Genomic DNA, 26,107 nt, shown 5'->3' on the forward strand with positions numbered 1-26,107 from the left:
TCCAATCTAAACCTCTGCTGTTAAAGTTTCAACCCGTTACCCCTTGTCCTATCACTACAGTCCCTAATGAATAGTCCCTCACCAGCAACCCTGTAGGCCCCTGTCAGTGAATGTCCCTGTTCTTCCAGGCTAGAGCTTGGCATGGTCTGTGGGGAGGTGAGAAGAAGCAAGCCTAATTAAAGAGATGGATTGTGGTGGTCTTGGTGCATTTGGAAAAGTGCTGATGGGAAGTGAAGCATATTTTGGGAACACTGAATCTGTGGGCCCAGAAGGCTGGGCAAGTCACTGAGTCAGCAAGGCTCATGCATGTATTAGGTTGAGTGGAGCAGCACAATTCAGAAGAATGCAAATTTTGGCCAGACAGATGCTGGTGAGAATCCCTGCCTTGGTTGTTAAAACCCCAAAACCCAAATTTAGCCTAGATTTTTAGCACTTGCTCCCATGTCCCTGATGGGAGCTGTACCCTTCTTTGCAAAGGGCTTACAGTGAGTCAAAGGGTCAGCTGGTCGTGCTGCCAGCATAGATCATTTTGAATACTAAAGCGGGGAAGTGCAATTCAAAGTTGACTTCTGCTCTGGAAGAGGGTGGCGGTGGGGTGTCATGGATTCAGCAGTAGCTCATGCTCTGCCAGGGAGGAGGGAGAGATAGGGCGCCTGGTCTGGGCTAGCCGGGGAGGTATTCCATACCACAGCATGTCCTGCTCGGGGAGGGGACTGGAAGCTGGCCGGGAGGGAAGGGGGAAGCTCTCTCTCTCTTCCGGGCTGGTCTCGTGGCAGCGAGTGGTATCGTATTCTCTCTCCCTGTTTGTCTCCTCTAACATTGATTTGTTATTGGTACCGGTAGTTATTTCTGTTATACCTTGATTGCTGGACTGATTTTACCTCGATCCGTGGGAGTTGTATTCCTCTGGCTCTCCTCCCCATCCCTCCGGGAGTGGGAAGGTGCGGGGGGGAGGGGAAACAAAGGGGGAACTGTGCAGATTTAGTTTAAACCACGACATGGGGCAAGAGGGAATGTTGTGCATTAATGCATCTCTGCATCTGGTCTCTTTTTGCATAATTAATCAACTATGCAGCAGAAAGGCTGTCATGTGAGATCTAGATGAGTGCCATTAAGTTCCAATATTTGGATGCTATTACACTATTGAAGAAAAAAAAGAATAGTTAATGTTGGATCCAGTTTATATTTTGTCACAGACAGATGTTATACTGCTGTGTAGTTTTGTCTCCCTGGTGTAACTTCAGCTCTTTATTTGAGAAGTCTCTTGCTGCATTTTCTGCCTTGTTCCCTGCTCTGCATGTGCAGCTCTTTCCCCCTTCCACATGAGTGTGGTGCAACCAGGCTATTTCAAAGTTCTTTGAGATCTTACACAAAAAACTGTTACCACAGGAACTGCAGGTATTACTTACAGATTTCCTATGATCAGCCATGAAATCTTGATGATAACCCTAGGAGTTGGAAAAGGTTTTTCCCCTGGAAAGATGGAATATGTGCATGCTTGCCCAGGGTTGCCTCCAGCTAAAGGAAAGCTGAGCCCTCTTCTTCCATACCATTCTGCCCAGATTTTACCTTAAACACTCATGCTTCATGCAACCTATTTCCAAGAAAAAAAAAAATCATTATTATTCATCCCTGCTCTGGAGCCAGGCTGAGAGAGCTTGACTGGTTCAACCTGAAGAAGAGAAGGCTCCTTAAGGGGAGACCTTAGAGCAGCTCCAGTGCTTAAAGGGGCTACAGGAAACCTGGAGAAGGGCTTGGGACAAGGGCCTGTAGGGACAGGCCAAGGGGAATGGCTTGAACCTGCCTGAGGGGAGACTGAGCTGAGCTCTTAGGCAGAAGCTCTTCCCTGTGAGGGTGCTGAGGCGCTGGCACAGGGTGCCCAGAGAAGCTGTGGCTGCCCCATCCCTGGCAGTGTTCAAGGCCAGGTTGGACACAGGGGCTTGGAGCAAGCTGCTCCAGTGGAAGGTGTCCCTGCCTGTGGCAGGGGTTGGAACTGGATCCCTTCCAGCCTAAACCAGCCTGGTACTCTGATTGCTGGAGGGATGCGCTTGAGCACACATGGGGACTGTGATTAAGCCTGCCTGGGCAGCACCCTCCTGTCCTGTGTCTTCCTTCGGGGACCATGGGGTCTTTCCACCACTCTGAGCCGTAGACAGTCAAATTGCATCTCTGCCACATGCAGGACACGGGAATTGATGAGCTGTGGCTTGCTGTGCTAGCTCTCTTTGCCAGCTCTGCTAGAGGTGGCAGGAGGTGTGAGGACAAGTTTGGATCGAGCTGTTCCCAGAAGCAGCCATGAGCTGGCTCAGCCCCCACCATGCCTAATGTGATCATATCACAGGTATTTCCAGCCATAAACAGCTGCTAGGTTGGTATCAGAAGATAGGTTTTGCTAAGACAGAGAGTGATTGAGGGGTGGTTTCAGGTTTAAAGCTATAGAAGTAAGTCCAAGTGACAAATATGGGGGTTTTGTGGGTTGTTACAAAATGCCAGTACATGCAGGGCACAGATCTTCATTTTAGGCAAGGGTTTCCTTTACAGCTGTACAGGGTATTAGTCACCCGTCTGTTCTCCCACGTGAGTCAGCTCAAAGAGCTGCCATCATGAGGTTCAACTGGAAACTGGTATTTCATCACTCTCCTTGCTCAAGGGCCATCACTGTGCTGCTGGGAGAGGCCACAGCAGGGTGTGAGGAGACCTACGCAACAGCAAGGAACCACCAGCAGGAGTGGGGACTTGTACCTGCCGGGTGGGAGCTGCTGGATCTCATGTCTCAGGTGCAAAAGGGCTAGGATCCGTCTCTGCTGCATCCTCCCAGCCATTTCCTACATATTTGCTACAGTGTCTGGATACTGGAGCCAAAGGTATCAGTTTGGACTCTATTTACAAACTTGATTCAGCAAATCCTGTCTCTCTAAACCTTTCCTTTCTCTTGCTCAAGTCCAGTCTCTCCTCCTCCATGCACTTTGCTCCATAATGGCTGGGCTCTGGCCGGGACTCAGTCACTCTCCCCATGGCACAGATTGGCTGCAGTGGTATTCCATGCTTTGATGTGTGTGAATGGGATCTGGGGCTTTGACATGAGTGTGGGAGAGGTGGTGGTGGAAAAGCCATGAGTCCGTTTTGGTGCTGAAACTGGTCAATAATTTGGTGCATGTGTTCCCGGATAGTCACAAAACTACTTAACAGGCACCACAGGGCACACGTGGTACTTGAGTGTCTGCTGCAAGTTCTTCCACCTTCCAGAACATCTACCCTGGTCCCTCCTCAGCTCATGCACATCCTGTAGGTCCTGCTACTCTGAACTCAGTGCCCCAAACCAGCAGATGAAATAGTCTTGAAATGTCTGTCCCCCCGTTTCTTGTCCCTGCAGTGAGAGCAGCTGTGGTAAAGGGATGATAAACCCAATGGCATTCATCTTACTGGAAGAGGGAGGTGAAAGAAATGTTTGCTGTGTACACATAGCACATGGCAGTGATGGAGAGAACATTTTAAAGCTGTGACATGATGTTGCAAGCCAAATGAATGCCATCCAGGTCTGTACCTGAAGTATTTGACCTTCTGAAGGGCACAGCTTGGCATCACAGCAGCATGTCTTCTGGAGGGGCTGGGGCTGTCCATTGAAGCCTCCAGGGTGACGACTGCTGTGGAGGCAGTGTGGCCAGAGTCATGCTCACATGCTCATGCCATGGAGCTGGCAGACCTCGTGCCAAACCTGTGCTCCTGCTTGGGGCTCCCAGGGAAAATTCAGCTTTCACAAGGGCCCTGCCCCTGTGGGTGGCTGGAAGTCCCCTTCGCTCTTCCTAGAAGGATGGGGTTTGCCTTGATGTCCTTCTAAGATGATGTGAGTGGGATGGGGGATGCTATTTATTCCCCCACTTCTTTTCAGATACTGTCGTCTTTTGTGAGGTGCCCTCAAAGCACTCAGGAGAGCTTCTGGAAGGAAAGATGAGGAATTAGGGCAGAAATAACTGGAAGACCCCACAGTAGAAAAGGAGGGGAAATGACTGGCATTTTCACCTCCCTGGATGTGAAATTGCTGCTCCCAGAGCACACAGCACTAGAGGTCCCCAGGGCATGCCCTGCCTGAGCAGCCCTTAGAAGAAGGAGCCCTGTTCTCATTTTGAAACCACTTTCCTCTCCTCTGCTTTGTGCTTCTGCCGTGCGCCTTGCCAAACCCTGGAAGGTGCAGCCTGGTTGCAGAGTCATTGGACCCCATGGGTAAAAGAAGAAGTGAGGGAGGGACATGTTGAAATCAGTTTTTTGACTATTTGTCCATTCCCAGCCAAGAGATTGAGATAAGGGTGAGGGCAGGCTGAGGCTCCAGGATTCTCAAGCCAAGAGGTAGGGAGACAAACTGCTAATAATACTTGCAGAGGGTCTTTTCATACCCAGTTTTCCTTTAAAGGGAAAATTATACCCTATAAAGAGGGTAATAATGCTTGTTCTTTTGGAGATCCGGGGTTTTTTTTTCAGCAGCACCTATAACCCTGTGCACGATTGAACTGCTAACTATTTGTAGCAGGGGCAGACTGTAACCCCTAGAGCCTGTAAGGAAAAGGGGTTTTCCCTTAGGATGAGCTGGTTTTAAAAGGAATGGAAGGGCTCAGTGTATATATATGTTTCATGTTCCCAGCTAGTTACTTTGGGAGGCAGACTGATGTTGTGGGGACGATAAGATCCCCCTTTGTTTTCCTTTTGGAAAACAAAGTCCCTTTGTAGCTCCTGTCTTGGGGTGTCTGGGGATGTCTTGCAAGTTGTCTGCAGGTTTGGGGCATGATGTTCATAGGAATTGTTGCTATTGATCAGAGATCTGTGCTACTTCTGGAACTACTTTTAGGTTTTTTCCTATCATTTCTTGGAAAAGAGTAATTCAAGGTGTAAATATGATGAGATACGTGAGTTCAGTGATTTTTGTTGCTGGTATTTTGCAGAGCAGTTGGTTGCTGGTAAAACCCAGGGAGGAAAAAGGGTATTTGCTGCTTTTGATGCCTGATCACCAAATAACTCTCCCTTGACACACACAGAGGCTGAAGGCCATACAAGCCCTGCACAAAGACCTTCTGTAGGGATTGTGCTGGCCTCTGATGGGTGGCGGGTGCTGCCCACCCTGCCAGGCTGTGCCCGAGCATTTCCCAGTGGCATTACTAACCAGCCCCAACACAGTGACAGGCTGGGGAACTCCTGCACAGAAGCTGAGCTTTTCTTCTCTAAAACCTGCAAAATCCCAGCACAGCAGAGGCTCCAAGCTGGAGAACGATTGCCTGATGCTTAGCAATATCTATGATTGCAGTGAATTTTATTTCTATGGCACTACAAGGAGAAGGGAGGTGGATTTGAAGATTAACTAAACTCTTACCAGTTGTTCTCTGTGCTGGTTGAAGTAAGAGATATTCCTTTGACCCCTGGTATTTTCTGTGGGCAAGAATCAGCTTGGGGATGCTGTGTCCATGTCCTGCCTTTAACTCTCTAGCTGCTCTTTGCTAGGCCAGATTTTGCTTTTGCAATCAAAGCTAAAAGCAAAGATGACAGCAATCATTTTCAAATGCCATTGTGCACTTTACATCTCTACTTCCCAGTGGCAGCATTTTGCAGTGGAGCACAAGTGTGCTCCAAGGTGTGTGTCAAAGCAGAGGGATGCAGAACCGACAACAGCTCCTCCACTGTGTCTCACTCCATCAGCAAGGGAGGAGATGCTTTTCACCTCTTTGCCCAAGTGAAGCAAATGCTAGGCTGGCTAAAATCAAGGCTGAGGCTGACAGGGATAGGGAAGCACGTCCAAGTGCGTCTGCTAGCAAAGGGACAGGAAACTTCTTTGGGCTTCTACCACCAAACTGTGGAGTGCAGAGGAAATGATGCTGAAGCCCAATTTATAGAACCATGGGATGGTTTGGGTTGGAAAGGACATTAAAGTTCTTCCAGCTCCAACCCCTGCCACGGGCAGGGACACCTTCCACTGGAGCAGTTTGCTCCAAGCCCCTGTGTCCAACCTGGCCTTGAACACTGCCAGGGATGGGGCAGCCACAGCTTCTCTGGGCACCCTGTGCCAGCACCTCAGCACCCTCCCAGGGAAGAGCTTCTGCCTAAGAGGTCATATAATCATATCCAATAATATCTAACATAATATCTAATAGAAATTTAATCGAATTCCTCAGAAATACTGTTGGCTGCATGGGGCTTGGAGCAATCATCTGGTCTAAGGGAAGGTGTCCCTGCCCATGGCAGGGGGTTGCAACTAGTTTCCAACCCAAACCAGTCTGTGATTCTCTGATTCTATGAAATGGGAATTTACGAGAGTGCAGCATCAGCCACGCTCACAGCCCTGCTTCACAGAGCCTGTGGCTTCTCAGCAGCCATATGCTGCTGAGGACAGTGGCAGCAGTCCAGCAGCAATGACACGCAAGTCTCCAGTGCAAGCTGATGTCCTTCCCTGAGCTGTGGGTCCATCTACTGAGCAGCAAATGCTTGTGCAGCTCAACAGCTCCTCTGAGTCCCGGCGTGCTTTTAGTTTTGTGTATCTAAGTACTTTGGACATCCAGGAGCAAAACAGCTTTTCCCTTGGCCTGTGGCTCTTCCTGATGCCCACTGGCACCTTCCCCCCATGTGCCACCAGCACAGGCATTTTGACAGGGATTGGCGAAGGGAGGGCGCTGCTGCAGGTCTGTGATAGGCAACTGCTCTGAATTGTAATCAGATAATGTATTTACAGGAATGAAAGCTGACAGTGAAGCACAAGTTTTTAACTCCTTTTCCTGCTGCTTTTTTTTGTCAATAACCAGCTCTGCCTGGACAGCCCGTTCAGGAAAAAGACCGTATGCCTTTCCCCAATGCTGTCACTGGCATCCATTCTCAGCCCAACACTGTCCAGTGCACCCAGGTGCCGCAGAGGTTTTCCACCCTGCAGATTTTGCACCGGATTTCAAACCCGTCCTTCTCTTGGAGCTGAAGATGACTTCTGCTTTCTGCAGGGTGCCCATCTGTGCTCACAAGGCATGACGAATCCCAGATACACGTTGGAGCGCAGATGCTTCATGTTGCCCTCACCCATCCTCCCCCCACACTTTCCCTGCTGGACTTTGCCTTCTCAGAACTGTGTCTGGCAACATGCTCCCACTTCCTTGCTCATAAATAACAGCAGGGGCTAGATGTAGCACCTTTCTTTGTTCTCATCCTGCCTGTGCCGTGATGCCCATGAGGGCCACTGGTGCAAGATCGGGTGGTGGTGAGCAGGAATGGGGCTTCTGTGCCTTCTTGAAGGAGGCCTTTGCATGTTTCCGCTTGTTACAGTGGCCATGTGAGATAAAGTCTGTGGTTTCCTCTGAGCATGTGAGAGAGGGGGGAGAAGCAGCAGCGGCTGCAGAGCTGCAGCTGCTCTCATCCGTGAGCCTCCCATGAGATGGATGCTGCTGGTGAGACTCCAGTGGGAACCCTCCCTGGGGAAGAGAACCCCGAGGTAGGTGCTTTTGACCCAGGGTGTTGGGGAGTGTTTTTGGGATGTGACAGCTCCAAGGAGGGATTTGTGGCTGCTGCTCCTGGGGGACAGCAGGGTGCAGAGCTGGATGCTGAGGCTGTAAAAAGAGAATGAGAGAAGAGGGGCCTAGTCCGTGTTCCAGATGGGATGTTTTCCAAGGATGAGCAAGGAGTGGGGGTGTGGAGGCAGGGGCACCATAGTCATGCAAATGTACAACCGAGGGCTGTGTTGGGCGTTGGCTTTGGTTCTGTGTTGGCGCTTAGCATTCCATCCCCTCTTACCTGGGCTACAGCTTCCCAGTGCATCCCAGCCCCTCTGGCTCCCTGCTGCCAGCAGGTGCCCAGAAGTCCCGTTCTCACCCAACCCAACTGACTTCCTCTGCAGTGGCCTGATAGCATCCCTGTGTCAGCCCCTGCTTAGATGGGACCCACAGCTTTGCATGGCACTGCTAGGAACACGTAGGCATGGTCCCTGGTGATCTGTCTTGGCTGTGTATCCCCCCACCAGGGACTTGTTCCTTCTAAGGGATAAGCTGAGAAACCTGGGCTTGTTCAGCCTGGAGAAGAGAAGGCTCCTTAAGTGGAGACCTTAGAGCAGCATAAAAGGGCTACAAGAAACCTGGAGAGGGGCTTGGGACAAGGGCCTGTAGGGACAGGCCAAGGGGAATGGCTTGAACCTGCCCAAGGGGAGACTGAGCTGAGCTCTTAGGCAGAAGCTCTTCCCTGTGAGGGTGCTGAGGTGCTGGCACAGGGTGCTCAGAGAAGCTGTGGCTGCCCCATCCCTGGCAGTGTTCAAGGCCAGGTTGGACACAGGGGCTTGGAGCAAGCTGCTCCAGTGGAAGGTGTCCCTGCCTGTGGCAGGGGTTGGAGATGGATGAGCCTTAAGTTCCCTTCCAACGCAAACCATTCTATGATTCTAAGTGTCATTGTCTGCAGTTGAGTTGGCCTCCTGCACTGGTGGCCCTGTCACATCAGGGGGTAGAGGGGGATGTTGGTGGCTGTATCCAGACCTAGATTTAAGCAACACTGCTGGATTTGAGCTGGGCCTTTGGCACAGGGATTAGTAGCAGTAAACACATCCTGGTGGCTCAGCTCAGCTTTGTCTTAACCAGACACATGCACGTATGGGCGAGCACAAAGCAGAACACACAGCGACTGTCCCCACTAGCAGAAAGGAGCAACATGGCGCTATCCCCAAAATCAACAGTGATTCCTCCCCCTGACTTCTTGTGCTACTCCTCTGCTGTGCAAGGACAAGCTGCAGAGAAATAAGAAACTCCTTTTATTCCTCCCCCCATCAGCCCTGCTTGTGGGACAGCACTGCCCACAGGGATGCAGAAGGATTTGGGATGGGGCCATGTCCACTGTGCCCCAGTGCAGGCAGGATGGTGCTGGGTGCAGGAAGGGCCCTCCTGGGTACAGCAGGTTCCCCCTTTCACAGGGGCTGCTGCTGCCCTTTGGCACCAACCAGAGGTAGAAGGGGTCCTGGAGCAGGTGGGAGAGAAGTAGCTCGAGGGTTAAACTCGCTGGGGGTGGGAGAGTAATATAGTCCAGATGGCTGGGGGATTATGCCAGCTTTAGATTTGCCATAAGCAAATGTTAATGTTCCAGCTCAGGATTGTGGGAGATCCTAAGGTCATTCTGGGTCCTGGGCTGACACACAGGTAGGGCTTATCCACCCATCCATTTCTGGGGATGTGCTTGTCATGTGTCCCTCAGCACAGAAAGGGCCAAACTCATTTCAGAAATTTCCATTACATTCTTTGGCATTGCCCTCTTGTGCTCCCAGTGGCCCCAGCACTGGGAGCCATAAAGGGTAGAACAGAGGCACCCATCCTCCTCCTTCTGGCTGTGTCACCTGGCTCATGGCAGTGGCAAAGTCACCATCATCCAGCCAGGCTCTGTGGCTGGAATAAGTTGCTCTGCCATGTGGTGGCTGAATCCAGACTGTGGTTAGAGAAGCAGAAGGATGGGCTCAGCCTCTGCACTGGGGACGGAGCAGGGGGTGAGGACAGGCTGAGAGTTGGGGTTTGCCAGAGAATAGGGTATTTTTGGCAGAGGTGGTTTGATCTCCTGGATGAATCCATGTGGAGCCAAGATGAGTGGGAGGTGACATTTGAGGTGGGGGACAACAGGACCTGTGTAGGCAGCGGGACCCCTGCTCAGCCCCGGGGCTGAGTGCCACTGGAGCCGCAATGTTGTGCAATTTAACTGCCTTTTGGAAAGCGAATGCTATTGCTGGTCACACTTCAAGTAGGGAATGGACCTTCAGCTCAACAAGTATCAATGCACTGTTGCAGCAGCACCCATTTTTCAGGCAAGGGGACTCAAGTCATAAATCGCAATGGCTTTTTGAAGTAGTTTTGCTGTCTTGCCCAGCCTGCAGCTCCTCACCACGCTTTGTCCCCTTGCCCTCTCCCTTGGCTTATTTTCTCTCCAGCCTGGTCCTGATGGGCCTGGCCAGGCCAGTGAGCAGCTCTGTGCGGCAAGAGATGGGAAGCTGGCTTTTAAAGCCTCCTATTGGTCCCTCAAGTTGCCATCTTTGCTGCCCCCTCCTTAATTAACACGGCTTGGGAGTAAAGCCCCCATACTGTCCTGCCAGGTGATGATCCCTCAGCCACAGGGTTCCTGCAGGGTGTCACAGCATCCTATGGACCTCCCAAAATGTGATGCCCATTCTGGCGCCCTGCCCATCTGCTATTCCCTTCTAAAACCACTCTCTACCATGAGACCTGACAGGAAACCTCTCTGTTTCTCTTCTTTCTCTAGATGGATCTGTCCCACCGGTTGTCCAAGAGAGAGGTACAAATGTCGCCCCACAGTAGTTTCCCTGGGTGGCCCTGGAGGGGGTGGCAGTGCTGCAGAAGCTTGGGGACATGGCTCAGCTCCTGAAGATGCTCCCCATGGACACCCCTTGCTGGTTCAGGCAGGGCTGGATGCCAGGAGGGAGGTGGCAGGGCCCAGTGGGAGCTGGAAGGGGGGACACCACATTAATCTGGAGAGATGAATGGAGAAAGTCTCTGCTGGCCTGACCCCATGCAAGATGTTGGCACCCCTCCTGCAGCTGACCCTGCTCTACGAGGAGGTCCTTTACACCATCCTGCACCGCTTGGGCAAGCCTGAGCATCACCATGTCGTGGATTCCCAGGAGCTCTATGCCTACGTGCAAAAGGTAATTCCCCACCTCCCTGATGGGGTCCCCAAAACCTGTCCCTGACACAGAATCAGAATAGTTAGGGTTGGAAAGGATCCTAAGATCATCAAGTTCCAAACCCCTGCCCTGGGCAGGAACACCTCACACTAAACAATGCCGCCTAAGACACTGTCCAGCTCTGTCTTGAACACCGCCAGGGATGGAGCATTCACAACCTCCCTGGGCAACCCATTCCAGTGCCTCACCACCCTTACAGTAAAGAGCTGCCTCCTTATATCAAATCTAAACCTCCCCTGTTTTAAGTTTTAACCCATCACCCCTTGTCCTGTCACTACAGTCCCTATTGGAGAGTCTCTCTCCAGCATAGGACCCTTCAGACACTGGAAGCTGCTCTGAGGTCTCCACGCAGCCTTCTCTTCTCCAGGCTGAACAGCCCCAACTTTCTCAGCCTGTCTTCATACAGGAGGTGCTCCAGTCCCCTGATCATCCTCGTGGCCTCCTCTGGACTTGTTCCAACAGTTCCATGTCCTTTTAATGTTGAGGACACCAGAACTGCACACAATACTCCAAGTGAGGTCTCACGAGAGCAGAGTAGAGGGGCAGGATCACCTTCTTCGACCTGCTGGTCACGCTCCTTGTGATGCAGCCCAGGACATGAGTGGTTTCTCGGCTCAAGCACACAATGAAGCCGGCTCATGTTCATTTCCTCATCAACCAACACTCCCGAGTCCTTCTCCGCAGGACATGTCCATCCTCCCAGTGGAAGGGGATGGTGGGGGGCACTCAGAGGAAGTTTTTACCAAGCATCTTGAAAGACATAGCAGCAGCATCTAGCTGGAGGTCTGAGAAAACTTGTGGCTGAGCAATATTGGTCTTAGGGAGAAATATTTATCTTGGGCTCAGAATGGTGGGAAGAAGGTTTTTCCTGAAGAGCTTTCAGCTGGTCCCCAGTCCTTTTGCTGGGCTCTTTGCTGCTCTCTTCTCACCTGGAGCTGCAGCTGCCTCCCAGGGAGCAGAGGGAAGCCCTTGGCTGCTCTACAGCTACGGTTAACAGGGCAGCATCCATTACCTGATACCTACACAGGCTTTCGGCATGGATGAAGAGGAGCACAGTGTCATCATGCAACAGGTCAAGGAACTGGAGGTATGCAGCAAGACAGTGCCTCCCCAGTGTGCTGTGACCTGGGGGAGAAGTTCCTGCAGTGGGATGGTGCTGGGGGACTGCAGTGTCTTTTGACCCCTGTGCTTGGGCTTTGGGGTATGGGGTGCCCTGGGCTTGTGCTGGGGGAGTCACTTGGGAGCTGTTTGCTGGTCTGAACAGCAGCTGATGGTGTGAGCCTGCATGAGCCTCTGCTTCCTCACACAGCTGCTGACTCCCACATTAATTTTTATTTTTTTTCTTACTCTTCCAGAGCCCAATTTTCTGCCTGAAAGCAACTGTGAAGGAAGCCAAGGGGATTTTGGGTAAAGACGTCAGTGGTAAGTGGAAATGAGTGGGTGTCCCATTGGAAAAGGGACAGGCGCTGCTCCAGATGGGGACTTGCATACCTCCATCCTCGCAGGGTTCAGTGACCCATACTGCCTGCTGGGCATCAAGACCAAGAGCCAGGAACTTGCCAACCCTGACCACAAGAAGCGGATGAAGGCTGTGGTCAAAGACCTCATCCCTGAAGACCAGATCCATCGCACACAAGTTATAAGCCAGACCCTCAGCCCGGTGTGGGATGAGACATTTATCCTGTAATCAGCCACCGCTTGGCTTTGCTCACTGGGAAGATGAAGGGGGGAGGTTTCACTACTCACCCCAACCAGGAACTAATAGGGCAATGCCTACTGGGGCTTTCCAGGCTTCTGGTCTGACCTATGCAGCAGATCCAGGGAGCTGAAAAGCAAAACAGTCTCTCAGGGCTCTCCCACGACTTTCCCAGGCTGTGCAGGGTAGTTTTGGGGTCTTTCCCAGCCTGCTTGTAATTCCCAGTGGTCCTACCTGCTTGCTGCCAGTCCCTTGGATGCTGCTTGAGTAACAGCATCCCACTGTTGCCTTGCAGGGAATTTGAAGACATGGAGACAGCCAGCTTCCACCTGGACATGTGGTGAGCATCAACCCTGACCCCAACCCTGAGCAGGGTCCTGCCTGCTGGGAGGGTCCCTGGCATGGTCCTTCAACCTGCTCCCTTTGAAACCCCCAGAAACCAGCTGGGAACCCTTTTCCCTGTCACTGTCTGCTGGAGTAATGCACAGTTCAGGATATGACCAGCAGGAGCAAAGAGTGACCAGGCTGGCTTTTCCCAGGCAGGGCTGATCCTGACCCCTGATTTTATTTATGGGAAGAAGTCACATGCTTGCAGATTTTGGCTAGACACCTGGTTTTGGGAGATGGTCTTAGTTCCAACACATTTCCCCCTTCTAGCACCTTCTTTCTTCCACCATCACTGGAGCACCCTGAAGGGTTTTGCAATTGCTTGAATTTCCTTCTTTCCCATGTTGGGTTTCCCTGCCCGCAGGGACTCGGATGTGGTGGAGTCAGTGCGGCACAAGCTGGGGGAGCTGACAGACCTCCACGGCCTCAAACGGTTGGTGCTAATGGTCCTAATGGCTGACGAAGGAAGAGGGTTTGGAAAATACTTAAAACTTTCTTTTGGAAAGAGGGCTGGAGGGTGGCAGGGCTGTCACCCTTCCTCACCTTAACCAGTGACTTTTCACAGTCACACACATCCTTGTTTATGGCTTTCAGGATCTTTAAAGATGCTCGCAAAGACAAAGGGCAGGATGATTTCCTGGGGAATGTGGTTCTTCACCTGAAGGTGAGCACTGCGGTGCACCCTCTGCTCCAAATGACTCCTCATGTGCCTCTTTAAACCTCCCAGATCTGGGCAGGATCCCAGCCATGTGGCTACACTGAGCATGCCCAGGATCCCAGCTTAGAGCCACAAACTGATGCCAGGTCCCTCAGTTCGGTGGCAGGTGCCCTGGCCATCAATCACTCAAGCACAGTGATGATATATAATTTAGTTTTAATCCAATATTAGTGTTATTAATGCAGTGGGACCTCATCCTGGATTTGAATCCTTCCCCTGGGAAGGCTGCCTGGGGCTTCACCTTTGTCTCTGTTCAAGCAGGATCTGCACTGCTGGAATGACCGTTGGTACCAGCTGGAGCCGCAAACAGAGACGTACCCGAACCGGGGACAGTGTCACCTGCAGTTCCTGCTTACACACAAGAAGGTAGGAGGGGATGGGGAGGGGGATCCCTATCCATTGCCTTGGCAGAATGGCGTAACTGCCTGTCCCATGGACTCTATCTTGGGGTCACAGGTCCCTGCTCCACGACCAGAGGTGCCAGCACCAGTGTTTGCATGTGCTGTAAAACAGCTTGATCTCCCCCTGAGCTACATGCCAGCAAGGGTGCCTTGGTCCTGGTGCAACTGCACCCCTTGGCTCAGCTTCAGGTGGGGCTCTCTGGCCCCATGCTTTTTGGGTTCCTGTGTCCCACTCTCTGACTACATCTCTGCATCTTCAGGCTGTTATGGTTATTGCTTCTATGCCTTGTGTCTTTTCAGAGGGCCACGACGAGCAGTCGAACACAGCCAAGCTACATTGTCCATCGCCACCTCCTGCAGCAGCTGGTGTCCTATGAAATACTTCAGCACCAGGTACTGAGTGGGACAGGTACTGGCAGCTGAGCTGGGGTGAGGGTTTCCTTTGGAGCCCATCACACTTAACACCTTGCTGCAGTGTGATGGGGAGGAGGGTCATGATGATGCTCACCTGTGCTTGTCATTCTTCCGGGGTGCGCATTCCTCCTGTGGGCCTGCAAACACACCCTGCCTTGGTCCCTGTTCCCCTCCTTGCTCAATCCAGCTTGCTTCAGGACTCATCACCCTCCCTTTGCATTCTTGCAGGCTGGCAGCATTGCCTGGGATGGGGAGCTGAGCAGGCATGCCAGCACCGTGCTGTACCTGCATGCCACGCAGAAGGACCTCTCCGACTTCCACCAGGTCATAGTGTGAGTACCCCATGTTCAGGGGGCCACGATGCAACATCAGGAGACCTTGACCAAGGGCTCTGACAGCTCCCCCGGGCATTGTGCGACTGCAGCTGGTGTCTCCGGTGGTGCCCCCTGCCCTGAGCAGGATTGGTTGAACTGGGTACCACCCATGCAATCCCAGCTGTAGCCAGAGTGGGGGGAGCCTCACTCTAGCCCCAGCTCTTGGGGCTCAGCCCAGCCTCTCCCTCCCCTCCAGGCGGTGGCTGGCATACAGCAAGCTCTACCAGAGCCTGGAGTTCAACAGCAACTGCCTGCTCCATCAGATCACCAGCATTGAGTACCAGTGGGTGCAGGAGCGTCTGAGGCCAGAGCAGGTGAAGGGGGCTCTGGCATCATGCAGGGGGCAGAGATCAGGCGAATGTGCCCCATGCACCCAACCCCATGCCTCTCCTCCCAGCTCCCATGGCCATTTCTATCCCTGTATTCCAGGAAGGGCAGGAGCTTGTGGGCTGCAGGAGTGCTGGGGTGTCTGCAGGGCATTTCTGAGGAGAACCAACCTCAGGAACCAGGACAACCCAGGGTCAGGGAGCCCCTTTGCCCCAGGAATTTGTCCCCCGTGTCCATTCATAAGCCTTTACTGTTTGCACTGACATTTCCCCTCTTCCATCACTGCTATCAAGTCAATCACAACCCTCTACAAGACCCAAATATGACCCAATTCCTACTTTTCCCAGCCCATGAGTTTTCCAGAGCATTCCAGCACCCCCCGAGGCTCTTGAATTTTTCAGGCATAGCAATGAAGTCTAAGTACAAAGCTCAGTTCAGAGAAGTTACTGGAGGCATCAGGGGGGTTCCCACCCCTAGAGCATGCTAGAAAGGAGCAGGAGACACCAGCTCCCTCCATCACAGTGCCATGGTCCTGCCAGCATCTTGTCTGCCACTGAGGTGGACAGCACATGTTCCCTTCCTTCTCCTCAGAAAGCAGAGGTGGCGGAGTCCTTCCAGTCCTTGCTGACTTATGGGGTCTCCCTCATTCGGAGGTACCGCATCATTTTCCCACTTTCTGTCCCAAGGTCCACAGAGAGACTCCAGTCCCTGCTAAGGTGAGTTGAGCACCAGTGCCAGCTGTGCATGGGGTCCTATGGCTTGGCCACCATGATGGACAAGCCTGTAAGCTTCAGCAAAAACCTACGTGAACCCTTTCTGCCCCCTTCTAGGCTGCTGTGGCGCTTGCTCTGTCTTGTCCCTCATCCTGGGCTCTCTGTGGCGGTTGTTGTTGGGGGGGGAGGATCTGCTTGGGTAGGGTTTTTGGTAGTAGAGTTTGTGGTTTCTGAGGGACTGGTGCCGGGTTTCAGTTCAGGTTCTTGCCTTGCAGAGTCCTCGTCCAGATGTGCAAAATGAAAGCTTTCCATGAGCTGTGCACACCCAGCCCGAACCTCCCCCACATGGTCTCCACAGCACTGAAGGTAGCAGGATCATGATCTCACCATCCCAGTCCTGGGCATGTGGGACCCTGCACACTGCCCATGCAAAACCACATGGACCACCATGAAGGAGGGAAATACCAGCCCCTCTTCAACTTGATGGTCTCAGCCTGGGGTTACCACCACATGGGGCTGGGTCCTGCCACACCAGGGGACAGAGAGAGTGAAGGGGGTGGCAGAGCTGGCTTTCCTCCTCCTGCTTCCCTGCCATCACACCACCATTCCTTTCTTGCTAGTCAGGCACAACAGAGTGGTTCCATATGAAGAAGCAGCACCTCAAGCCTATGGTGAAGGTCAGTTCCCATCTCTGTCTCCCTGACATAAGGTAGGGAGTGGGAGTCCCAAGGCAGTGGGAAGACTGAGATGAGGCTTCTCCAGTTTTCTGATTCATCAGGGCATTTGGGTTTCCAGCTTAAAAATACCATGAGCCATGTTATCTGCAGCTGCCAAGGTGCCTTGGGTGTTAAGGCCTTGTTGCAATGCTCAGGAGAAGAGGTGGTCCCCAGAGCAGCCATGCAAGCACCATGATGACATTGGATGTTACCAATAACTGGTGGTTAGTGGATCTAAGGATAGATTGCTACCTCACAAAAATAAACCGTAGAAATAGATCAGAACAGAGCCCAGGTCATCTCAAAATCACTGAGCATTGGAAAGAAGCTGTTCTTTCCTTTGCAGAGCATGGAGGAGAATGGCAAAGCCTTGTCCAGACTCCTCCTGGAGGTGTTAGGAGATCTCCAACAGTGCCAGAAAATCTGGAATAGATTTTTCATCAGGTAGGTTTTGGAGCTTGATACCCACTGTCCCGGGGGTGAAGAGCAACAAGACACTTTGATTCTTCCTTCCTTGATTCTCGGGCTCTACAGATGGCATCTGTGGTCCCACCTCTGCTTCTTAGACCTGTACTGCCCTTGCCATTGTGGAATGGGAGGGTTTGCTCCTGACTCCCTGTTTCTCTCTTGCAGCACCTTGAAGTTGAATCTCTTCTCCATCGCCTACCTGGAGCTGGAGAGGCTGGTGAGAAACCTTGGGCTGCTCTGCCCTTGTAGAACTAATGTTGAAAGCAAGGATAAAGTTTATGGCCACCCTTCACGTAGCAAATGGTTGTTGCAAGCCTGGAAAGGGAGCAAGCCAGTGAAACTCTCCATCTTTCCCTGTGAACCCAAGACTACCATCTGCTTACTTGACCTAATGAATCTCCTGAAATGCCACCCAAAAGGAAGAGGATTTCCCTGAGCTGATCCTCACCCACAACTCCACAGAGCCCCAGCCAGACCAAGCCTTCCAGGCTGGACCCTCACTAACAACTGTCTCCATTCCCTTGCTCACTACCAGGTTGCAGAGCATGTCCAGGAGCAGCTACGTGAGGTCAACAGCAGTATGTCCAAACCCACAGCTGAGAGCCTTTTCCAGCTCTACATGAACCTCCAGGAGCTGTATCGGATGAAGGACTTCCTCCCAAAGAGGTATCCAACCCAGAGAGAGGGAATGAGCAGTTCATTATCCTTCCAATTCACCACATCAGTAATTACACACAAGGCAGACAGGGCTGTTGGTGTCTGGTATTGATATGAGCATCATATCAATATGATACGAAGGATTTCAGGCCCTTCTCTGAGTGGGCCTGATGGAGACCTCAACTTCCAGACAAGTGGAGGTTTCTCCTTAGCATGTTGCTACGTGCTGCCTCCACCTCACGTCAGTTTCTTGTGTGCGAGAGCAAGGAGGGCTGATGGTCTGTGCTACTGCTGTGCAGTTGGAGAAGCTGCTGCCTTCATTCACAGGGATGGACCTCTGGCTCTGAACAATTTCCACCAGTGGTTCAAGGAAGGTGTTCCCCAGTGGCTGCAGAAGGCCTACACCATCGCTCTGGAGAGGGCACAGAGAGCTGTCCAAATGGACCAGGTAACACAGGGAGGAGGAGAGCATCTCCCTGCATCCTCTGGGGACACTTCAGCTCCCTCCATGCCTTGCTGCTGCACCTGGCTCATGGCATTGAGACCACCACGTAGGTGCCTCTTGCAGTCCAGGAGCAGGCTGGTTCCTCTCACAAATGCATAACAAAGGATGGGGTGTCATGGAGCAGTTGATCCCACCCATGTCCCTTCCCCTGCTGCTCTCTGGCAGTCTGAACAAGCTGATGAGCATGCATTTGGGCCACGCTGTGAGCATCCACTTCTCTTCTGACCTTTAGAAAGAGGGGAGGGAAGGCAGCCATGGGGCGGTGGGCTCCTTTCCCCTCCCTTCAGTGTGTTCCAGCGATGCTGGGTGGAGTACAGTGGAGGACTCAGTGCTGGGAGCTCAGGCTACTTCTTTGTCCTCATCTCCTCCGCTCTCCAAAGCAGTGGCATTGGGATATATGGGAAGTGATGATGGGCCCCAAAGTAAAGGAGCAGCTCTCTTACGTGGGATGGCTTCTTTCAATACAAGCCAAGTTGCATTTACTTTCTCTGCTCCCTCAGCTGACACCCTTTGGGGAGCACAACAAGCACAGCACTTCCACTGTTGACCTGTCCACCTGCTATGCCCAGATTGTGAAGACCTGGCAGCAGCTCAACTGGCCAGACCCTGAGGAAGCCTTCATGATCATGGTGAAGCTTGTGGAGGTTTGTACACCAAGCCCTGCCAGCAAACACCATGCTCACGGATGTCAGCAGAGTACCTTCTGCTCTTGGAGACCTGCCTCCAAGAATGGGGCCAGTGTCCCACGCTGATGCGGTGGGGTCCCCTGACCCCACAGTGGTCCCCATGCTGCCCAGCTCAGTCTTGTTGGCTTCTTTTCTATCCCACAGGACATGTGTAGAATTGCCCTGATGTACTGCCGGCTCATCAAGGGGAGGGCTGAGGCTTTGTCACTGCACAAGCAGAACGAGGGTGAAGAGGCCAACAGGGTTGGTATTGGGTCAGGGTCCTGTGTAGGGAGAGGCAGGATTTGGCCATGGTTTCTGGGCAAAGAAGGAGACGAGCTGACGAGCATCCAGCCAACATCCCATGTTTGGGTTTCATAGAGATTGGCTGGCCTTGATAGCCACAATCCTGGAAAATCAGGGGGGAAATGATGTGAGCAGGGGTAGCAGGATGAGAACAGGAATGGGAATAGTGTTGGAGATGGGACTGGGCATGGGGGGATGCACCAGGGGGTGTGGGACACCCTGAAGCAGACCCGTTTTCTGCAGCTCTGCATTGTGGTGAACAACATCAAGCAGCTGCGGCTGCTGATCCTGAAGCTGCCATCGCAGCTGGACTGGGTGCAGCTGGAGCAGCTTACGGCAGCCGTCATTGACCGGCAGCAGATCCAGCACACCCTGCACAACCAGCTCGACAGCACCATCTCCTGCCTGGACCACGAGGTCCAGGAGGTGGTGCAAACCCTGGCCACCAAGGTAACCATCTGCCACCGGCTCCCCTTGGCCCTTGCCTGCCCCAAAAGTGGGGAGGTTTCACCCAAGGGGGCCTGGAGCCACTAATGCTCCTGGGATATAGATAAGAATGGGCCTGTGCATGGGGAGGCTCTTGCAGAGGGCAAAGGCCGAGAGCCTCTGTGCATTTCTCCCTGGCAGCTGGAAAAGGGCATTGCCAGACACATCCAGGAGCTGTCATCTTCTAATGACACCAGGGAGGCTGAGGATGTAAGTACCTGGCCCAGTTCCTCCTGGACCATGTCTTTTGTGCAGCAGTGAATAACTTTTGCCTACTTGGTAGAGACCCCTGTTACCTTTCCCCAGCTCTCCCTGCCCCACACCTGGGGCACAAGACACACCACCAGTGTGGGCCAGACATCCAGATGCTGACATTTGATGCCCATGTCAGCAGCAGGACCAGACAGGGCACAGCCTGCCCATGTCTTCACTGTGGGAGGGAGCCCTGGACCCTCCCCTACTCTGCTGGCTCCAGCCAGCAGTCCTCTACCCCTCTCCCCACTGTGGTCTGCTGGATACCTCCCCCCCCCCCCCGTGCCCTCCCCAATGCTCCTCTCCTCTTGCTGCAGTCCGTCATCCCCCTCATGAAGTTCCTGGAGTCGGAGCTGCAGTATCTCAATGAGCATCTGGTTCAGGAGAACTTTAAAAGGTGATCGGGGCACTTTGGATGCACCATGGCAGACGCCAGGTCCCATGGGTCTTGGGAACCTCCCGCTCTGGGCTGGCTGCTCAGCCCTGTGGAATAAGCCCGTTCTCTCCGGGGCTTTGCAAAGCCCCTCAACTGAGGACTAACCTCCCCATCCCATCCCCTGGGATCCCTCACAGCCTTCCTTCCTTGCCCCTGCAGCCTCCTCACTCTCCTCTGGCACCACACCTTGGCCGTGCTGTCGGCAGCCATGGGGCAGCAGGTCCCCTCAGCCCAGTGCTACAAGAAGCTGCACTGTGCCCTGAAGGTACCAAGGGGGGAGCTGCGGAGTACCTGGCAGGGCTGGGTGTTTGGTTGCTGACTAACACCATCCTTCCCACCAGAGCCTGGAGCTGTGCTTCCATGCCGAGGGCTGTGGGTTGCCACTGGAGATGCTCCACACAGCAGCCTTCCAGGTACAAGGTGCTGGTGATAGCTGGGGAGAGGGTCCCCAGTGGTTTCCTTTGGGTGATCTCCAGGGATGACATCCCTGCACTGTGGACCTCTTGTGTGTTTGACCATCACCTCTCATCCTCCCTGCAGTCGCTGGAGACTCGCCTGGATCTCTGCTCTGCCACCAGCCGCAAACTCATCCAGAAATACTTCAGCAACAGGATCCAGCAGCAGGTAGGAGGGAGGATGGTGCCCCAGCCCCTTCCTACATCCCACCCTTGCACATGCAAGGCTGCCTGGCACAGCCTGACTCTGGAAATGTGGGATTTCCCCACTACCCTCTCAGTCCTGGGTCTTTTTAGGCTGGTTTTGCCCCAGTGGCAGGATGGAGAGAGCTCAGTTGCATCCCAGAGAATGCCTGTCATCCCCTCTACCCCATATAATGCCTGCTCAGCCTCCATCAGACACTGGGCATCCCCTCCATAAGCACCTTATTCTTGTACCTCCCACTCAGCTGGATGCCAGCTCGGAGAAGTATGGGGCTGTGACCATCAAAGCACTGTACTGCCCTTCAGAGCAGAAACTCCATGTGGAAGTGCTCAATGCTGTCAACCTCATCCCTTTGGACTCCAACGGTGGGTGGGGTAGGCTGGGTAGGAGAGTTGCTGGTAATGTTTCAATTAATGGGACTCTCTCTTGAGTTGCTTTTGCATTCGAGGAGGTGGTTTGAGAAAGAAGGCAGGTTCTTGCACTGGTCTGGGGTGGTCCAGTGGAATGAGGCAGGCTGGACACACATCCCACTGCCTTCAGCTTGCAGGACAAGGGCAGGTGGGTTTTTTCCATCAAGCAAACAGTGACTCAGTCCCAGAAAACTATTCCAGGGTGACAAGGACCTGTGTCCTGGTTGGCTGTCATTTGGGAAGGTCTCCAGGAGAGTTCACTCCTCTTGCAGCCACCTATGGGGTGGTCAGGGTTGAGGAAGCTCCTGCATCCTCCTAGGAGCTGGGCTGGGGGCCAGGAGGAGGGGGCTAACGTCTTCTCCCCACCAGGCTCCAGTGACCCCTTTGTCCAGCTCACCTTGGAGCCCCGGCATGAGTTCCCCGAGGTGGTGGCCCGGGCCACCCAGTGCAAGAGGAATGAGCTGCACCCGCTCTTTGACGAAGCCTTTGACTTGTATGTAGGGGCTGACATCCCCGGCCCCCCTCCTCCACCAATCCCCTTTGCTCACCAAGCTTCAGCTGAGCTTTGGCTATGGGACTGCTGCTCTGGGAACTGGGTCCTGTCCTGGGATTTCACCCCCTGCTCAGCTGTGGGATCCCACAGAGCTGGGGTAGGGGCACCCTCAACACCTGGGTCCCACAGGATAGTGTTTTGAAGGGATTGAGGTCAGTGCAGGGAAGGGGGGAAGGGCATCACAGTGGGGAAGCCTGTGGGGACCTATTTGGTCCCTGGAGGGAAGGTTGAATTCTGGGATGTGATGAATTGTTGAATTCGGGTCCCTACATCCCATCTCCCTGCAGCCTGATCCCCGCAGAGAAGTGTCTGCAGGAGGGTGCCTGCCTGCTCCTGACCGTGTTTGACTACGACATGCTGGGAGCCAACGACCTGGAGGGTGAAGCCTTCTTCCCCCTCTGCCACCTGCCTGGCCTCAACACTGATGAGGGCCCTGCTGATGCAGGAAGGGTGCCCCAGACCCGCCTCCCCCTCACACATCCCAAACCCACTGGTACATGGAGCTACTGCTGAGCTGAGCCCCCACCAGCCCCACAGCATGAAGAGGGGTTGTGGTGAGCATCTCCCACCACTGCTTCCCTCCTCTTTGGCAGGAGATGAGATTCTCCAGCTGCTGGAGTCCAGGAAGGCGGACAAAGAGGCTCAGGCCTTTGTTAAGCTCCGCAAGCAACGAGCCAAGCAGTCCAAGGAGACAGAATGAGGCAGAGGAAGAGGGGCCTGAAATGAGGGGGTCCAGCCAATGGGGCCCCTCTGGAATTTTCCTGGTGCTGGAGCTGAAGCCATCTACAGGACCAGGAGTGAGAGGGGGTCCCTGTTCCCTGCAAACCCTCCCAGCACCCACCTCTCCCTCACCCTTGGGTAGGTCCTGTGGGGCTGGGGAGGGTGTACCCAGTATTTCAGGGCATTTCTTTGCCTGCCTAGACTAGCGACACTACTCCAGGGATGGGAAATAGTCTGGCTGTCCCTGCTCACCTCCCTATTAGCTTGTCACTGCTGGTACCACATCTCATGGCTGTGTCCCCAGCACTCCTGTCTGCAGCATGGTGTCAGGGCAAAAATCATTTATTTGGGGTGGGGACAACCAGTGGCCAAACCCACTTTTTCTTTTTTTTCTTTATTTTTTTCCCTTTTAATCTATTCTTTTCCCTCCTTTTTTTTTTCTCCATGGATCAGCCTCTAATTTTAAATTAAAAGCAACAAAGCTCATGTGTGATCTGAATCTGTGCAGGGAGCACTTTAGGTGATGGGCCTGTGCTGGGCAGAAGCTGTGGCAATAGCGTGGCAGGGTGGGTAAAGGCATTTGAGGTAAGGTGAGGGCTGCCATCCTTGATGGGGTTAAGCCAGGAAGAGGCAGCTGGTTGCAGGATTTCAGAGGGAGGAGATGTTACATGAATGAATTTGTCCAAGTTTCCCATTGAAAAGAGCTGCAATGGTGCTGAGGTCAGCACCACTGAGAAGGAGCTGGACTGACACCAGGAGGCAGCAGGGTCCCACACCCCGGGGCCAGCAGTGCCTGGTGGGTGCTTGTTCCTCCCACCCTTGGCTGGTCCCTGCAGATATCGAGTCTTTCATGGGCTGGAAGAGACCTTAAAGCTGATCCAGCTCCAACCCCTGCCACAGGCAGGAACACCTCCCACTGGAGCAGCTGCTCCAAGCCCCTGTGTCCAACCTGGCCTTGAACACTGCCAGGGATGGGGCAGCCACAGCTTCTCTGGGCACCCTGTGCCAGCGCCTCAGCACCCTCACAGGGAAGAGCTTCTGCCTAAGAGCTCATCTCAGTCTCCCCTTGGGCAGGTTCAAGCCATTCCCCTTGGCCTGTCCCTACAGGCCCTTGTCCCAAGCCCCTCTCCAGGCTTCCTGCAGCCTCTTTAGGCACTGGAGCTGCTCTCAGGTCTCCCCTTCAGGAGCCTTCTCTTGTCCAGGCTGCCCCAGCCCAGCTCTCTCAGCCTGGCTCCAGAGCAGAGCTGCTCCAGCCCTCGAAGGATCAGTTTGGGCAAGGGCTTGGCCATGCTAAATTAGCTGGGCTGTTTTCCTCTGCAGGGACTCAGGTGGTGTTGTTTTGAGTTATGGACCATTGCAAAATATCACCTACACCAAGGTATAAACCTTAACAGCCAGGAAAGCTGCCACTCCCTGGTGCAGGATGCAGCTGGATTTTGGTCTGTGACTCACACATAAGGACAAGGTCTGGCCAACAGGCTTTCAGGATGGGCAGTGTGTAGTAGTTGATGATGAAAGAAGGACCCCGTGCAGATTTGTGTGTCCCCAGCTGCGCAGTGCTGGGAGAGAGCAGGAGCCATTACTGCCCAGCCTGGCACTGGACCTGGCACCTCCTTGCAGAAAGCAAGTCTGGCTTTCTGGTCCCATGGTTGTTTTTCTTTTATAGGTCTTGAGGTTTGCATTTTACCACTACTTGCACTGGGAGTCATCCGCAGCAAGGAGCATGGGCAGCCCTATCAGCCAAACCTCAGCATGCTTTGGGCCACCCAGAACCCAGGCACAGCAGCAGGTCCCTGGTGTTGCCCCCAGTTTGTGCTGGGGACCTGGGTCCCTCTGGCAGGGGTGGGAGCACTGCAGGTTGCATGTGGGGTGAGGTGGTTGGTGAAGCTTCTGGAGCACCAGTCTTACGATGGGCAGCTGAGGGAGCCAAGGTTGCTCACCCTGGAGGACAGGAAGCTCAGGGGCTACCTTATTGCTCTGTAAAACCATCTAATGGGAGGATGGAGCTGGGGGCTGGAGTGTGTGTGTGTCTATTCTTCCAAGTAATAAGCAACAGGATGAAACAGCCTTAAGTTGTACCAGGGGAGGTTTAGGCTGAATATGAGAAAAACTGTAAAGGTTGTCAAGCACTGGAACAGGCTGCCCAGTGTGGAGTCACCATCCTTGCAGGTATTTAACAGATGTGTAGATGAGGTGCTTAGGGACTCTGGTTTAGTTGTGGAATTGGCAGTGCTGGGTTAACAGCTGGACTTGATGATCTTAAAGGTTTTTTCCAACCTAAATAATTCTTACTCTGTGATTCTATTTGCTGGTGCTTCTGGAAGCTCATCTTAGCTGCATCACTAATAATAAATGGGGAGCTCCCTCTGCCCTCATCCTGCAAGGGGCCGCTGTGCTTGAGCTTCAGCAGGTACCTAGGAGCTGCCATGCTCTGGAAAATTAGAAGCATCACCCTCCGGGCTGCCTGCTGGGCAGAGAAACCCAGGGGTCAGCTCAGGACAAGCTCTCAATGCAGGGGTAGGAAAAAACCCAATGAGGTTCTTTCGTGTTATGTGACATGGTGAGGCTCAATCAAACCTGAAGCAAGAGGATTAAGGTGCTGATGGCTCCCTATCTGTAGAGGAGATGCCATCCCAGGTTGCTGCTGCTGCTCCTAGTGAGGAGAAGCCCCGTGCCTGCCCCCTGCAGCATATCTGGTGTAGGCATCCACCAGCACCTGGCCTCATGCTCCATTGCAAGGCTGTTACACAGTGCTGAGCCTTGGGTGGTGCTCGGGTTTAGCTCTAGTTTAAAACTAGCCAAAGAGGTATTCCATACCACAGCACATCATGCCCAGTAAACTGGGGGAGGTACCCAGAAGGGCTAGATCACTGCTTGGGTCAGGCTGGGTATCGGTCAGTGGGTGGTGAGTGGTTGTATTCTCTCCTCTTGTTATTTCCCTTATCATTACTATTATCGGTGGCAGCAGTAGTGATTTGTGTTGTACCTTAGCTACTGGACTGTTCTTATCTCAACCCCTGGGAGTTACATTCTTTCCGTTCTCCTCCCCATCCCTCTGGAAGTGAGGGGAGGCAGTGGGGGGAGTGAGCGAGCGGCTGCATGGGTTTTCTGAATTACTGACTGGACTTCAATCACAATGGCCTTTGCCCGTATCAAGGGGGTTGAAACTACATGATCTTTAAAGTTCCTTCCAGCCCAAACCAGTCTGGTTCTATGATTCTCTGCCCCACCCAATCACACTGCACACACACCCCAACCCCCACCCTCTTCCATAAAGGCGAAGGGTAATCCCACCCACCCCCAACCTACACTGAGAAAGGGGGCTTGATGCAGAAGGGATTCTTGGTCACCTGAAAGGGAAAAGGCAAATCTGGCTCTAGATTGTTGTTCAGATTTCCACCATTCACACCTCCCTGAGGCCATCAGCAGGGCACAGGGCTGCACAGCCGCTGGGGCTCCATGTGTGCACACACACACACATGCGCGCACACACACACACATGCGCGCACACACACACACACACACACACTGCTTCAGCAGATCTCTTTTTTCTTAGCAAAAA

General features: G+C 53.3%; 1 protein-coding gene across 9 annotated transcripts; it reads left to right on the forward strand.

Annotated features, from left to right (window-relative positions):
* The first annotated feature begins 764 nt into the window (after positions 1-764).
* On the forward strand, positions 765-22,993 carry UNC13D (unc-13 homolog D). Of its 9 annotated transcripts, none has more exons than XM_031042194.1 (33): positions 766-782; positions 2,651-2,864; positions 10,240-10,272; positions 10,397-10,642; positions 11,709-11,768; positions 12,037-12,103; positions 12,187-12,364; positions 12,673-12,717; positions 13,129-13,197; positions 13,359-13,428; positions 13,744-13,848; positions 14,184-14,276; positions 14,526-14,629; positions 14,868-14,985; positions 15,590-15,714; positions 15,987-16,077; positions 16,332-16,388; positions 16,774-16,871; positions 17,061-17,112; positions 17,431-17,561; positions 17,880-18,000; positions 18,558-18,701; positions 18,888-18,986; positions 19,272-19,478; positions 19,656-19,724; positions 20,084-20,163; positions 20,362-20,467; positions 20,544-20,615; positions 20,743-20,826; positions 21,107-21,227; positions 21,642-21,765; positions 22,113-22,318; positions 22,419-22,993. In XM_031042194.1, exons 4-33 carry the CDS (start codon positions 10,478-10,480, stop codon positions 22,523-22,525), a joined length of 3,168 nt encoding a protein of 1,055 aa, XP_030898054.1. In that variant the 5' UTR covers positions 766-782; positions 2,651-2,864; positions 10,240-10,272; positions 10,397-10,477; the 3' UTR covers positions 22,526-22,993. The 9 variants fall into 9 exon arrangements, with proteins under 9 accessions (XP_030898055.1, XP_030898054.1, XP_030898056.1 ...); XM_031042196.1 differs by having other exon boundaries at positions 10,535-10,642; XM_031042195.1 differs by lacking the exon at positions 2,651-2,864 and having other exon boundaries at positions 765-782; positions 10,514-10,642.
* The last annotated feature ends 3,114 nt before the right edge of the window (positions 22,994-26,107 follow it).

This window comes from Melopsittacus undulatus, chromosome 11 (genome assembly GCF_012275295.1).
Source record: "Melopsittacus undulatus isolate bMelUnd1 chromosome 11, bMelUnd1.mat.Z, whole genome shotgun sequence".
In the NCBI taxonomy this organism is placed as follows: Eukaryota; Metazoa; Chordata; class Aves; order Psittaciformes; family Psittaculidae; genus Melopsittacus; species Melopsittacus undulatus.